Below are 13743 nucleotides of genomic sequence, written 5' to 3'. Positions count from 1 at the left end.
TTTATTACTCCTCGTGCCCCTTTTTTTTTTTTTTTTTTTTTTTTTAATACAAATATTAATTTTATTTATTTTTACTTCAATTACAATACACCAGAGAAGAGAGCGAGAGAGAGAGTTGCGAAAGGTTGGTGTTGGCGGGAATGGGGGATGACGGGTTTCAAAATTATTGTTTGGTGGTGATGGTGGAGTATGTCAATTTGGTAATAGCAACGGGCAATGTGGTTTCAGATGCCAATTTGGTACTGTGTGTGGAGGAGCAATTCAATCCAAGCACAAGGTTCCCCAATATTTGATTTTTTTTTTTTTTAATATATAATATTATTGATTGTGCTTTCTGTTGTGATGGAGTATTTTTAGCTCTTCATGTTAAGTTTAGATACTTGGTTTCTTCTTTGGCTTTGTGGGATTGTTTATACCCAATCAGTTTGTTTGGCTTGTTTACAGATGTCAAAATTATGTCCTAATGGGGGTTTATGTGGGTTCTGTTTGGAGAGATTAATATTCCTTTTTTGTCAAGGTGTGGAATTTGGAACTCAGCTTTTTATAACTTGGAAATCACTTGCTTTACGAATTAGCTTTTGTTTTGGTTGGCTGATATTGTGGTTGTATTTTTTTTTTTTTTTGCCAATAAGCTATAATTTTAAAAACGTTTGAAGGAAATAAAAATCATAAATAACACTATAATTTTATTTGTCATGCTTTTTAATCTAGATCTATTCAGAAATGTCATTGATCTTTGAAATGAACCACTCCGTTAGAATTCGGAAATTTTTTATATAGAAGAAACTTTTGTTGTACACAATTAGCGAGGGTTTATTAAGTGTTGTTTGATTTAGATTGGCAAATATCTGTCAATAATGAAATGTAAGTAAAGGTTGTAATCCTTTGTCAAATTTTGAAGAAAGAACTGAGTCCTGAAACTGCTTGTGATGTGCTGTATGAAGAATCTTGCTCGAGTGAGAGCATAAGGCCAATCAAGCGAGAATATAAGGCTGCTCAAGCGAGCATGTCAGATGCTGCTACATATTTTCTTCAGCATGCTGAGCAAACCATGCACAATCTTACATGCATGACTTGCCCAGCCAATAAGTCTAGTAGGCATTCAGCCATTTGTTCTTGCTTCTTTGAACCACAAAGAGAGCCCACTTGAGCCAAAAAAGATATGTCCTCTCTCTTTTGATTTATTTTGTTCAGGATATTTTCCCTTGCTTTTGCATCCCCATGTTGTAATCAAGATCATCAAGAATCCATGCCTTGTCCTTCATAGAAAAATATATTTTATTTGCCCAATCACCTTTTGATTCGAAAAGAGTGTTTGAAAGATTGAAACCACATAGCTAACTTTCCAGTGAAGTTCACTGTTCCAAACTTTCAGGGAGGTTCCTTGGAGTGCTAGAGGGTTTTGATTTCTGTGGACGGGGAATTTGTGGGGGAAATCGCTATAGAAGGATTCCAGAGGTATACTGCCGTAGGAAAGCAAGTGGAGCATTTGCTGAGGCTGCAAAGATGGTCTAGGGTACAAAAGTTTTGAGTTGTGACTATTTGTAATTGTTCCTTTAATAGTGAATTTTCTATGGCTTTGTTTATGTCCTCGGAGTAGTTTTCCATTGAAGAGGTTCTCCTTTGGTTTTCTACTTCGTTATTATTTATTTCTTTAACTGATTTGGTTTATCATGACTGTGGTAGAATATAATGTGTGGGTTGGTTTAACCGATGTGTTTGTCCTTTATATCTGATAATTCTGCACTGTTAATCACGTACGGGTTTAAATTTAGTTTTTCAAGTGGAGACTGTTATATTGTAATTCTGAATTAACGTAATCAAATGGCATAACTTTCTCTAACTATAAGGCATTCATAGTATTAAATAAACATATTCTTCCATGCTTCCCTTCGTCAAATTCTTAATAGCCTTTTCTAGCCCACTTGCCGACCTTGATGATTTGTTTAGTAGCCATGAAGCTATACTTGTAAGATCAGTTAGTTCAGTAGTGAGGAACATATTGCGATCAGTCGGTTTCAACATCCGCGATTCAGATTCCACTAAGTTGAAATCATATGGTTCAAGAAAGATGATATTGGAAGGATTGCTTAGCTTTAAAGGGAGGGAGTTAGAGACTGTGTTCTCATTCAAAACTCCTACTGCAGAAATGGAAAATGATGTGTTTGGAAGATGTGTGAGCTCTGAGACTAGAGATGTTGATGACCAATTGGCAAAATCAGATAGCTTATCTGAGAAAAATCACCAGTCACCATTGTTGGAGCCAAAGAACAATAGCAACAAGGCTGCATTGAAGTTGCAGAAAGTGTGCAAGAGTTTCCGAACAAGGAGGCGGCTGGCAGATTGTGCAGTTCTTGTGGAACAAAGCTGGTTTGTATAAGTTTTTATGCGCATTCCTTTACACTCATGCATGCTGTGTAATCTTTCTTTACAAGAATGATTTTAGAAAAGTGAACTAACCCCTTCCATTTCAAATGTTAACTAAAACAAAATGAAATGGTGTTGTTTCCATCTGTCCAAACAATATAAAAGCTTCTTGCAATTCACTTTATAGGTGGAAATTGCTAGATTTTGCAGAACTGAAGTGAAGCTCTATATCATTATTTGACATCGGTAAACCAGAGATAGCTGTTTCACGCTGGTCAAGGGCAAGAACTAGAGCTGCTAAGGTAAGTTTTAAACAATTTGGTGCATGGTTAAAAAATATTGCTCAGTTATATATGGTTCTAAACTGCTGATTTTTTTTGGCAGGTGGGAAAAGGCTTATGTAACGTTGGAAATGCTAAGAAACCTGCTTTACAACATTGGCTTGAGGCAGTAAGTCTCATGCTTAAAGTAAATCTTTGGACAAAACTACTATTTTTATTTGTGGCCTGTTTTCAATTTTGTTAATCTCCTAAACAGCCCCGCCATCGCTATGGCCATAATCTTCAATTTTATTATGTGAAATGGCTCCACTGTGAGAGTAAACAGCCCTTTTTCTACTGGTAGGATTAATTGTTACCGAAAGCAAATCCTTCAGATTGACTTTTGCTTTCCAATGAGATTTATTTTCAGCCTTGACATTTGAATTTTGAAAATAACAGGCTCAACGTGGGAGAAGGAAAAGAAGAGAGATGTCCTCCTTCGTAGCTTTGGCAGCAATGCATTAAATATTTTGGTCCGGTGAGCCCCATGTCCCCTTATGGTCCCTAGAAAGTAGAGTTAGAATTTGTATTACTGATAAATGCTTCATTTTGCAGGCAGAAAGGAAGGCTTATGAAGTTGTGGTGCAAGATGGGAAACTTGTCTACAAGCAGAGTGGTGAAGACCTTCATACAGAAGGAGGACCCAAAGATGCTAAGTGGATCTTTGTCCTTGGTACATCCAAGACCTTATACGTTGGGCTGAAGAACAAGGGCACATTTCAACATTCAAGTTTCTTGGCAGGTGGAGCCACATTGTCTGTTGGAAGATTAGTAGCGGAAGATGGCATCTTGAAGGTATAAAAGAAAAAAATTGGGGATTTTAAGAACTGGCTTTATTAATTGGTTTCTTTTACTTCATATGAAATTGTTTTGATGTACTAACACGATTTCTGTCAACTCAATTTGGCAGTTTGGCCTCACAGTGGGCATTATCGACCGACAGAAGAAATTTTCAGGAACTCATGTTGTTCCTTAAGGAACACAACGTAGATCTCACTAATGTAAAGGTAGAGCATGCAAACTTTGTTCTCATAGTTTTTTAAAGTTCACCCTGTACAATCTTATTTTTGTGGCTGGCCACAACAGATATAAATCCATCTTTCTGCAAATATTGGAAATGCAAATAGTGATGACAATTGACATATCATGGAAGATATGCAGTTTTATGTCTAGCCAAAAACCTTCTGCTTTGTCATTGCACACATGGACTTTATTTGCCTTTGTTCATATCGGATTGATTCACCATGAAGGCAAGTCACTAATGCACCACTCTTTTTATGCAACAGAAATGCCCAGGTGAAGAAGTACAAGAAGAAGCCCTTTACTTATAAAAAGGGCAGTGACATTTGCCTTCGGAGCAATTCAACAGAAGCAGTTTTATCTCAGGATACTGAATCAATTAGTGAAAATTTGTCAGCTAAAGAGTGCACTGATTCCAGAGACCAGGATTCTAAAGCTGCAGAACATCCCACACCATTCATGCCAAGATTGTCAGGAGATATATACCCAAAAATGAACAGGCTTAAAATACCAAACCAACATGATGAATTTGACAGTTTTACGAGTGAAAAACTTAGACCAAGTTGCCACACTGACCCTCAAATTTGTCTTCAGGAGATGGATATGAAACAGCAGAAGAATCACTTTCATCTGAAGAAGATTTCATGGTTCCGAAAATGAACTTGTTTGATGGATATCAAGAAGAAGATGATGAGCAGCCAATTCCAAAAGAAAAAATCCTGCAAAGGATAGATTCACATAAAGGAATGAAGTCATATCAGTTGGGTAAACAATTATCCAGTAAATGGGCAACTGGTGCGGGGCCACGAATTGGTTGCATGAGAGACTATCCTTCTGAGCTTCAGGCCCGGGTTCTGGAGCAATCCAACTTGTCCCCAAAATCTAGAAGTGCTAATGCATCACCCCGGAGCTTTTCTCGCTTCAGCACAATGGATACTACTCCATTTTCTTTGTTTAGAGAGACAACTGCAGGCAGAAGTTCCCTTGCTCCAGAGCAAGTAACACTGTCTCAAACAACTTTATAGATATCACTAAATATAAATATAGATGAAATCACAATCCATAATGGATTTTATTATATAATACTGGGGTAGAGAAGAGGATATAGCACTTACTAAAAAAGAAGAAAAAAGAAGAGGATATAGGGATTTTTTGCATTCTTTTATATGCCACTGTTTTTCACATTTTTGTAGATTATGGTGGGGATGGAATGAGAATTGAAGAGGTTCTGCAGGATGTGCTGCACTTCAATCTTAGAAGAGAAGAGACCCATTTTAATTCTTTATGATGTATGTACTAATCAAAAAAAAAAAAAATTATGATGTATGTAGGTCCTATATTGAAATCATAAAGCCAAAATCACTGTTAAGATATCAAAGTGTATTTCCTTTCTGTTGGGTAATAAAATAAGAAAGTGCTTATAGAGTAACATTTTGTATATTACTTTTGAAAAAATTCGCTGAAGTTGATTGCCTAGGAATAGGAAAATGACAGCATATTCAAACGCATTCATACCCACAAGATATGCACATCTGAACTCCAGGAGAGAGCCAGAACTTAGAGTTAGGAGAGACAGCTTTACTGTTGGTTATGTGCAGTGACTTCGACTTTTGACTCAGCTGCTGGCTGTTTATAGGGTCGTATTGTTTGTTTTGGGTAAAATTAGTTGACTAGGCTTAATTTTGTTTAGTTTTACTATTGGTAATTTTGTTGTTGGACTATTTTTTTTTTTTTTTTTTTTTGCTTGTATATTTTGTTTTAGATTTGGTTTTTAAAATAAGAAAAATGCTAGAGCTACAATCTTTTTTACAAATTGTTGTTGTGATGAGTGATTATTGGTAAGTAAAAAATAATGTAAGTGGTAGGTCCAAATGCGAACCAATAAGAATTTGCTAACTTAACAGTTTGTAAAAATGTTGTAGAAAAATTTGTGACTATAACAATATTCTTAAAAGAATTAATTATATTATTAAGGAGGCAAAAGTGTAATTTTATAAAATAAATTGCTAAATTAATACGCACATAAATAATAATATATTAAAAAAAAATTTGCCCCCACAACCCCCCCCCACCCCCAACCAAAAAAAAAAACCCCGCCAAGTCAAACCATGGCTTTGTCCATGCTGAACTCTATCCAACTTCCAAACATTGGCCCAGTGTGACAATTTTAAATAAAAACTTTTATGAGATTAGGGTTTGGCCTGGTTGTTTTGGGGTATATAATATTTATTTGTAGTTTTAGATTAGGGTTCATTATATGGCCTGCCACTCTTGTAAAAAATGCAACAATTTTGTAAACGTAGGCAAATTATCAAACCACATCTTGTGTCATGTCATTGTTTTCTCTTTGAATAATTTCTTTCTCTTTTTCGTCTCTCACAAGTTCAAGAATTAGGTTAAATTCCTAACATGTATTTCCTAGGGTGTAACATGGCTCAGAATTTGATCGACAGAGGGAAAAGAAACAAAATAAAAGGAATAAAAAAGGGAACCAAAACCCTGTAAAACTAAAACAATTTAGAACATAGGTATAAGAAACTATCCTCCTGAGCCTCAGGTCTAGGTTCTAGAGCAAGCCAACTTGTCCCAAAATCTAGAAGTGCTAATGCATCGCCATGGGGGAAAACAACTCAAAGGTTCCTACTCCATTTTCTTTGTGTAAATCGTAAAGAGACAAATTGCAGGCAGAGATTCCCCTCCTCTCGAGCAAGTAACACTGCCTCAAACATCAACTACACTCATATATATGGGCCAATTAATGCAAATATGGATAAAACTACAATCCATTATTGAATTTTGTTATATAATACTTGGTAGAAAAGTGGATATAGGGATTCTTTTCTATGCCATTGTTTTCCACATTTTTGTTAGATTATTTATGGTGGAAATGTTGTCAAAAACTTGAACAAAAATCGACATAACAAAAGTGGATAAAGGAAGTTACCAAACTAGATCTCTAGAGTCATTAGCATATATTTGAAAGGGGAAAACATAATGAATAGATTTAAATCCTCCATGAGATCAAGAGAAGAAGCCACAAACTCTTTCCATGTGAAGAATGGTTTCACACAAAAATAGAAAAAAGGAAGAAAAGGGAGATGCGGGGTATCGAACCCCGTACCTCTCGCATGCAAAGCGAGCGCTCTACCATGTGAGCTACATCCCCAGCTATGGGACAACTTTGTAGACATAATTTATAACCATTAGTGGAATTTAGTATGAGTATGTAGGTAAGAAATCATTGATTATTTTTTTACTTGATGAAATAATTAGATATATTAATTCTTGTGAGTTGATTACTGGTTATTATGTTTGAACTTTAAGATGAAAAAAAAGTCCTAAAAGAATGTTTTACTTAAATTTTGATATTTATAATCATGTGTGATAAAATGATAGCCATTTAGTTAATATTTTAGTAATCAAATGTTAAAATTAAGTTCTATGCAATTATTTTCAAGTTTTCTTCGTGCATTATATAGAAAAATTCGCCCTCATTTAAAAATATAAAAACAATTCACATAATTAACACTATTCTCTTTGCCTTTAAGCTCCAAAATTATGTTCAAGATACTTTTTTTAAAGAGCAATTATGTACTAAACATTGAACCATACAAAATAATGGCAAAGATGGAAATGCAAATTTGTTCTAATGTATAAATAAATTTCATACACCATGTACAATTAAAATGTTTTCACATTCCATTGCTAAGTAACATTATTTGAATTTAATATTGTTATGCATAATGAGTTTTTGAGCTTGTGTGTGGGACATAGTGAATTTAATAAAGTTCTCATATATAGAAAGCAGTAAGTTAGGACTTAGGACTTAGAGCATCTCACAAGAAAGAAGCCATGTAGTTCCCCCCCCCCCCCCCCCCCCTATTTTTAATTTGATAAAAATTATTATTTATTTGTTAAATTTGGGGTTTAAAATGCCTATAGGTAGAACTCTCAAGCAAAGAAATGCAAAGAATATTCCAAAATAATTCTTTTCATTGCAATCTTTTTCATTCTTCTCCCTCCTCCCAAATAGAGTGTAAAAGTAAAACAAGATTTCAATTAAAATGGTAAAATCGTGTTTTAAAAACATAACTTTAGTCATGTGAAAGTGTGTAATAAGAAGTACATGACTATCATTACTCATAAAAGAATGGTAACAAGTATGTGGCACCCTCCACCTTCAAGTTACTTAAGTTTCATAATATCTGATCAACCAATCTCGTAGCGTCTTTCAATGAAGTAACCCCAATTCAATTACTTTATGTTACTACTCCATTTTGTTTTAGTGCCAATTTGGGAAACTCCCACTTCATAACACGAACAGTGTTCTCATTTTACACTTAACATAGATGATAGAACTCTTTTAATTTTTTTTTTTTTTTTTTGGGTGAGCATTTGGGGGCTAAGGTAAGGCTTTGTTGCTGTTGTTGTTGCTGATGACCTAATTTTCCACATTGGCATGTGGGGTGGTAATACTTGTTATATTCTCAGAGAGTAGTGTTATAGCAGTAGTCTTTTACCAGCAAACTGACAAGCATTAATCCAACACTTATCCTCAGAGCAAAAGTATTATTATATAGTTCTATAAAGTGTCGAATTGTCGATTACAACATATGTTACTTTTGCTTGCCAAGCAACGCAGTTAGTTACAGGAAATTTTTTATCATATAATGCACACAACAATATATCATTATCTAAAAGCATTCTCTGATATTTTCAAAAGCTCTCTCTCTTTTTCTAATAAGAGGTCAGGAAAAATAAAGATTAATTTGATAGATGAAAGGATATATAATGTACAAAGCATAGAAGAGATTCCAATTGAATCGATAGAACCTTGCCAATGCTTCCCGCACAATGAAATCAAACTTAAGATCACACACTAAAAACAGAATTGACCTTATAGTTTTATGGGGGAAGAAATTATATAAGTTAATACTCAAGCTGCATTATTGAATTCCGGTTAGTATTACGTGGCTAGCTGGCCTTGCGTCATCTGTTGCATCTCCTGCTCCCTTATCAGCCAAAATAACTGATGTGTGCACATGGCGTATATCCAATCAGAGTTTGTAGAGAGACATTACATTAGCTGTCGATTCCAGAGAGTCCTCTGAATCACCTGATGTTGAAGCATCTCCTTGCCTTGCAATTCTCTCGGCTGCAGCTGCTCCCTTATCAGCTTTGCACATAGGGAATATCCAATTAGAGTTTGCAGAGACAATTTAGAGCTTTTACATCTATCTGATACGAGTTACATGCGATAAGGGCTTAGGATTTGCTTTTGGAGCAGGTTTTGCCACTTGCGGGAGCCCAAAGACATTCCAGAATTTAAGTGTTTCATCTGCTGCTGCAGTTGCCACTGTGCAACCATCTGGGCTTGCAAAAGGTTTATATTAAGGTGAAAACATGTCAATCCATGAAGATAGATAAAAATTTTCATGTTGAGTTCATATAATACCTGAGCCATGAAAAGAACTCTAGAAGCATGACAAGTGAACTCTGCCATCTTCCCCATTGATGGGTATTTCCAAAGAGTAAGCTGGTTCTGAGAAAACCCGTGAGAACTAAGCAGCTCTCCCTTATTCTTGTTCCACAATAAAGCACACACCTGAGAGCCAGTGTCCACAAAATTCAAGCATGCACCAGTATGAGTATTCCAAAACTTTATGCACCTATCATCTCCACCTCCACCAGAAGCTAGCAAATTGCTCTGGAAAGGACACCAAGCAAGAGCTTTCACTGCAGATGTGTGCTCTTCAAGTGAGATGCCATTGATCTGTCCCATATGAATAGGCGATTATCATTGCCTCCACTTGCCAATTTGCTGCCTGAGGGTGACCATTTAAGCCTGCAAACCTCTTGCTCGTGACCTCTATAGGTTTCGACAATATGTGATCTAACTCTTACATCATTGATAATGATCAGACCATCCATTCCTCCAGTGGTAAGGATGTGATTGTTCCATGCCAGTTATCCAACTCTCAATCTATGGCCACCTCTCAAAGTTCTTAGCTCCAGAAAGAACATTTACAGTAGTCAAAAAGTATTAGCAAAAATTTATAAAATAGAATTAAAATAATAAAGAGGGTAAATGAAGAATCAAGGAACCTGTCGATTAGCTGTTGAATCCCACAACTGTACTTCAGAATTGTTCATGCCAATGGCAATGTGCTGGCCATCAGGAGCACAGTTAACACTTGTGACAGGGCCATCTTCATCATCAATAGTGACAAGTTCTGAAGTAGAGCCATTTGAACCATCCCAGGGATAAACTGTATTTCCAAGAGCAATTGTAAGAACATTGCTGCTCCCCCAATCCAGTAAATTGAGATAGTAACCATCCACTATGTCTGGGGCATCTAATTTTATCTCGGAAATCTGCATAATCAAACAAAAGAAAACAAGAAGATAGGATGTTTTTGATAGATTGAGAAGACGGTTTAGAGGGAGACAAGTTCACGATTGCCATAATCAAGCCGTTCAAGCTTGGTTTCGATTGTTTGATTTTTCCCCACCATGATTGCTTGAATCAAGTTGAAGATGAGCTCATGAGAGAAGATGAAGATGAAGACAACGGAAATGATAGTTATTTCTTTATTGAGATGACAAAGGTGAAGGCATAAATTTCCACCCAAGGTTGAGAGCTTTGTTTTTGCTATGAGGTTTCAATATTTGTGTGTGATCACGTTTACTTTGTTTTTATTCATCTATTTATTTGAAGTAACCTTCCTCATTATCTTAAACCTCTTACTTTGTTCTACTTCTAATAAGATTTTGAGCTTGATACTCACCTCTTTGTTAGTGAGACTTACTAAAATGATAGCCAAATACTCGAACATTCCATTAAGGGTAGGAAAGGGAATAGTTGGGATGAGAGAGAGGAATTGAGGCTTTAATGGTTTGGAAATTAAGGTACAAGAGAAGGAAGGTGATTAAGGGATTTATTACATTTGTTGGTTTAAAGCATTCACACAATTTTAACTAAATTAACATAGAAACTCCACTTTTGTTATATTAACATATAAACACCTAAAACTAGCTTTAATCTACTTCTTATAATTTATCTCTACTAATAATTTTTCTCTCTTTTTCTCTACTTCAATTCTCTACCCATTTCAGCCAAAAGACATAGACACTGTCATCACACAAACCTCCCAAACTACCATTCGCACCGTCGCTTCAAACACTAGATGGTTCTTAAAAATAGAGTTGTTGGCCAAAAAGACAAAGCCGTTGCCATTTGCAATTACAAAAACATAACAAACAAATAACATAGATCAAACCCATAAATTATATTTGGCCATGAAGGTCTGATTAAGGAAGTTAATAAAAGTACTAAATCATCAAATACAATTAGTAATTATCCTACCAGTCAGTCCACCAATACCAAAACACATTCAAATAATACCATTCTATATAACAAACTTACCGGTGAAAATAGGCAATTCTAGCTAGTAGATCAGTATCGAACCGATATCTCATCTATGTTTTTCTATCTTCTTTTTTTTTAGGTTTTTTTTTTTTTTTTTTTTTTAAATTTTTTAAATTTTTTTTTAAATTTTTAATTTTTTTAATAATATATAAAAATTTATTGTTTTGTCCACTCAATGTGAGTGCTATCAAATAAACGAGAAGGAAACTAAATGTTGAATTCAACTTTTCAAGCTTTGTTGTTTAGTGTGAATGATGTAAATAAATTAGAAGAAATTGATTCAACTTTTCAAATTTTGTCATTTAGTGTGAGTATCTCCACCTAACATCACATTGATATATCAAATCAAGTCGCCTTATGGATATATCAGGTCATGTGATCAATGGTCTTATTAATATATCAAGTCATGTGGTCACATGGCCTTCTTATTATTATTGGTTAGGCCTGATGTCATTTTAAAAACTTTTAAATTTTAACAAATTATTGAAACTTTGCCTATAAGCTTATGCTTTCATATATCTTCCTAAAATTGTGTCAAGATATTTGTAAGACCTCTCTTGAGGTAAAATTGGAATTTTACTATCCCTTGAATATGGGGCTCGAGTTAGTCACCCTATGCCTCATAGAGAGTCCAAATAGGAGTGAGTGAAGGACAACATCATCTATCACCCAATCATTGTAAATGTTTTATTTTTTTTAATTTAGATTATTTATTTAGGAAATTAGACTTTCATGAGTTCATCACATATTTCAAGTATTATTTAATATAAATTGTTTTTTTTTGTTAAGTATTTAATATAAATTCACAAGCAGCAAATCATTGTAAATGCTTTATTTTTTATTTTATTCTTTTTATTGTGGGTATGGCACACCTATGTCACTCACTCCATGGACCAAAATAAGAAAAAGGCCAAAATGGAGGGCAAAATCGAGAAAAAGGTTAAGAAACGAGGGACAAAGCAGGCACATCACATTTAAAATTGAAAATGTAACGGTAACTTTCCAAAACATCTTTTCGTTCTTTCTTCCCCACGTTTACTTTAAACACAAGTCCCAAACGGTCCAAACCCCACAAAGGAAACAGAAAGCAAAAAAAAAAAAAAAAAGGCAAAAAAGATCACAACAGTTTATGTAGAGAGTATCTTATATAGAAGATTCAGAACAAGATCTCTCTTAGATATGTCTATGTCCAAAGAAGAAGAAGAAGAGACAGAGAGGCTTGTTATGGGCACTACAAAAGTGGTGTACTACTTAGAACCATTGATGTCAAACGAGCTTCTCTGCAAATTCCTGACAAGTCATCGGCTTTCGACTTCGACTACACGCAGAGCTCAATATGGTCCCCTTTGGTCCCTCGGGCTTACAGTGCCATGGACTTGGATTCTGATTTTGAAGATTTGGATTTCATGACACCCACAAATAGAAAGATCTCATCTGGTGGTGGTGCTATGGTGTTGAGCAACAAAACCAAGTTGAAGAAAGTCACTTACAACATCAAGAAGAAGCTCAACATCAATCTTAATCTTAATGTTCTGAAGATGAAGCACATGCACAAGAACAAAACCAAGGCATCTGAGTTCTCCCCAACTCCTCTAAAGCCCACTTTTACTTGTTTCCCACACACCACAAAGGTATTTCTATTCCTATTTCTTTCTAGAGAATTTCTATTATTTTATTTTCTTTATTTCTATATTTTTTTTAATCCGAAATTTTGAGATAGTTAACCTGAAATTAATAAGCCCTTTTGAGAGAGAAAAAAAATTGTAGGAAAACTTTGTCTCTATTGAGTGCAATTTACTTTTGGTTCATCATCTGATTTAAAAAAAATCAAAAAATCAAAAAAGCTTTTTTCTTATTATATTTTACACTGTTCATTACAGGCTTGGACTAAGGCGTTGAAAGCTGCCTCTAAACATTTCAAGAAAAAGAAGAAGAAAGATCCCACGGCCCATGTGAAGCTCTCCAACAATTTGAGAGATGGGAATACTTCAAGATGATTATTCAATTGGAAATTTCTCTCTGTTTTTCTTTTTAGTCAATTCATTCAAATCTGTATTGCCCTTGCAGCAAGCAGGTACACCGTACAATACTATCATGTTATTCAAAAAGTGTAAAACTTTTATTAATTCTTGTAATGCATAATATTTCAAGGCCTTTTTATTCCTATTATGAAATCAATTGCTCAATTTAATCTTTTTATGGTGGAGGATAGGGTGGCAGTTTGGCACCAATATACGTGACAATGTCATAGATGCCTTTCGCCGTGTAAATTATTGAAAGAATTTAATTTTACTAGAGTTTTACTGTGTATAGAAGAAATCCTTTTCTATGCTCGAATGAAATTAAATTAAATTCTTGTAGTTGGAGAGGAGAATGGAAACTAAATAAAGAGATTGAAATAGTAACGGCTAGTTGGGGTTGCGTGGGATGAAAGTATTCCTCTGAGTCGGTGATCACAAAACAGAGAGTGAGAGTCTCTCCGTCTCCGTGTGTGAGTCGAAGAGTGATGTGTATATATATATATATATATATATATCCCACTTAGGAAAGAAAAAACTAAACGCAAAAATACTTTCTCTTGAAGATCTCAGTACCAAAAATACTCTA

General features: G+C 34.9%; 1 protein-coding gene, 1 non-coding gene and 2 pseudogenes across 2 annotated transcripts; 2 read left to right on the top strand and 2 right to left on the bottom strand.

Annotated features, from left to right (window-relative positions):
- Nucleotides 1-777: 777 nt before the first annotated feature.
- LOC112014179 (IQ domain-containing protein IQM6-like) lies at nucleotides 778-4943 on the top strand (annotated as a pseudogene).
- Nucleotides 4944-6800: 1857 nt separating this feature from the next.
- Nucleotides 6801-6873, bottom strand: TRNAA-UGC (transfer RNA alanine (anticodon UGC)). The gene has a single exon. It is a non-coding gene; the product is annotated as a tRNA-Ala (tRNA).
- Nucleotides 6874-8587: 1714 nt separating this feature from the next.
- LOC112014176 (cell division cycle 20.2, cofactor of APC complex-like) lies at nucleotides 8588-10054 on the bottom strand (annotated as a pseudogene).
- A 2171-nt stretch (nucleotides 10055-12225) lies between these two features.
- On the top strand, nucleotides 12226-13310 carry LOC112014174 (uncharacterized). The gene is made up of 2 exons (XM_024046559.2): nucleotides 12226-12767; nucleotides 13017-13310. The coding sequence occupies exons 1-2, from the start codon at nucleotides 12507-12509 to the stop codon at nucleotides 13131-13133; spliced, it is 378 nt and encodes a 125-aa protein (XP_023902327.2). The 5' UTR covers nucleotides 12226-12506; the 3' UTR covers nucleotides 13134-13310.
- The last annotated feature ends 433 nt before the right edge of the window (nucleotides 13311-13743 follow it).

This window comes from Quercus suber, unplaced genomic scaffold (genome assembly GCF_002906115.3).
Source record: "Quercus suber isolate HL8 unplaced genomic scaffold, Cork oak 2.0 scaffold_45, whole genome shotgun sequence".
NCBI lineage: Eukaryota > Viridiplantae > Streptophyta > Magnoliopsida > Fagales > Fagaceae > Quercus > Quercus suber.
Note: the sequence above shows the minus strand (reverse complement) of the source record. Positions and strands in the feature narration are given on the sequence as shown.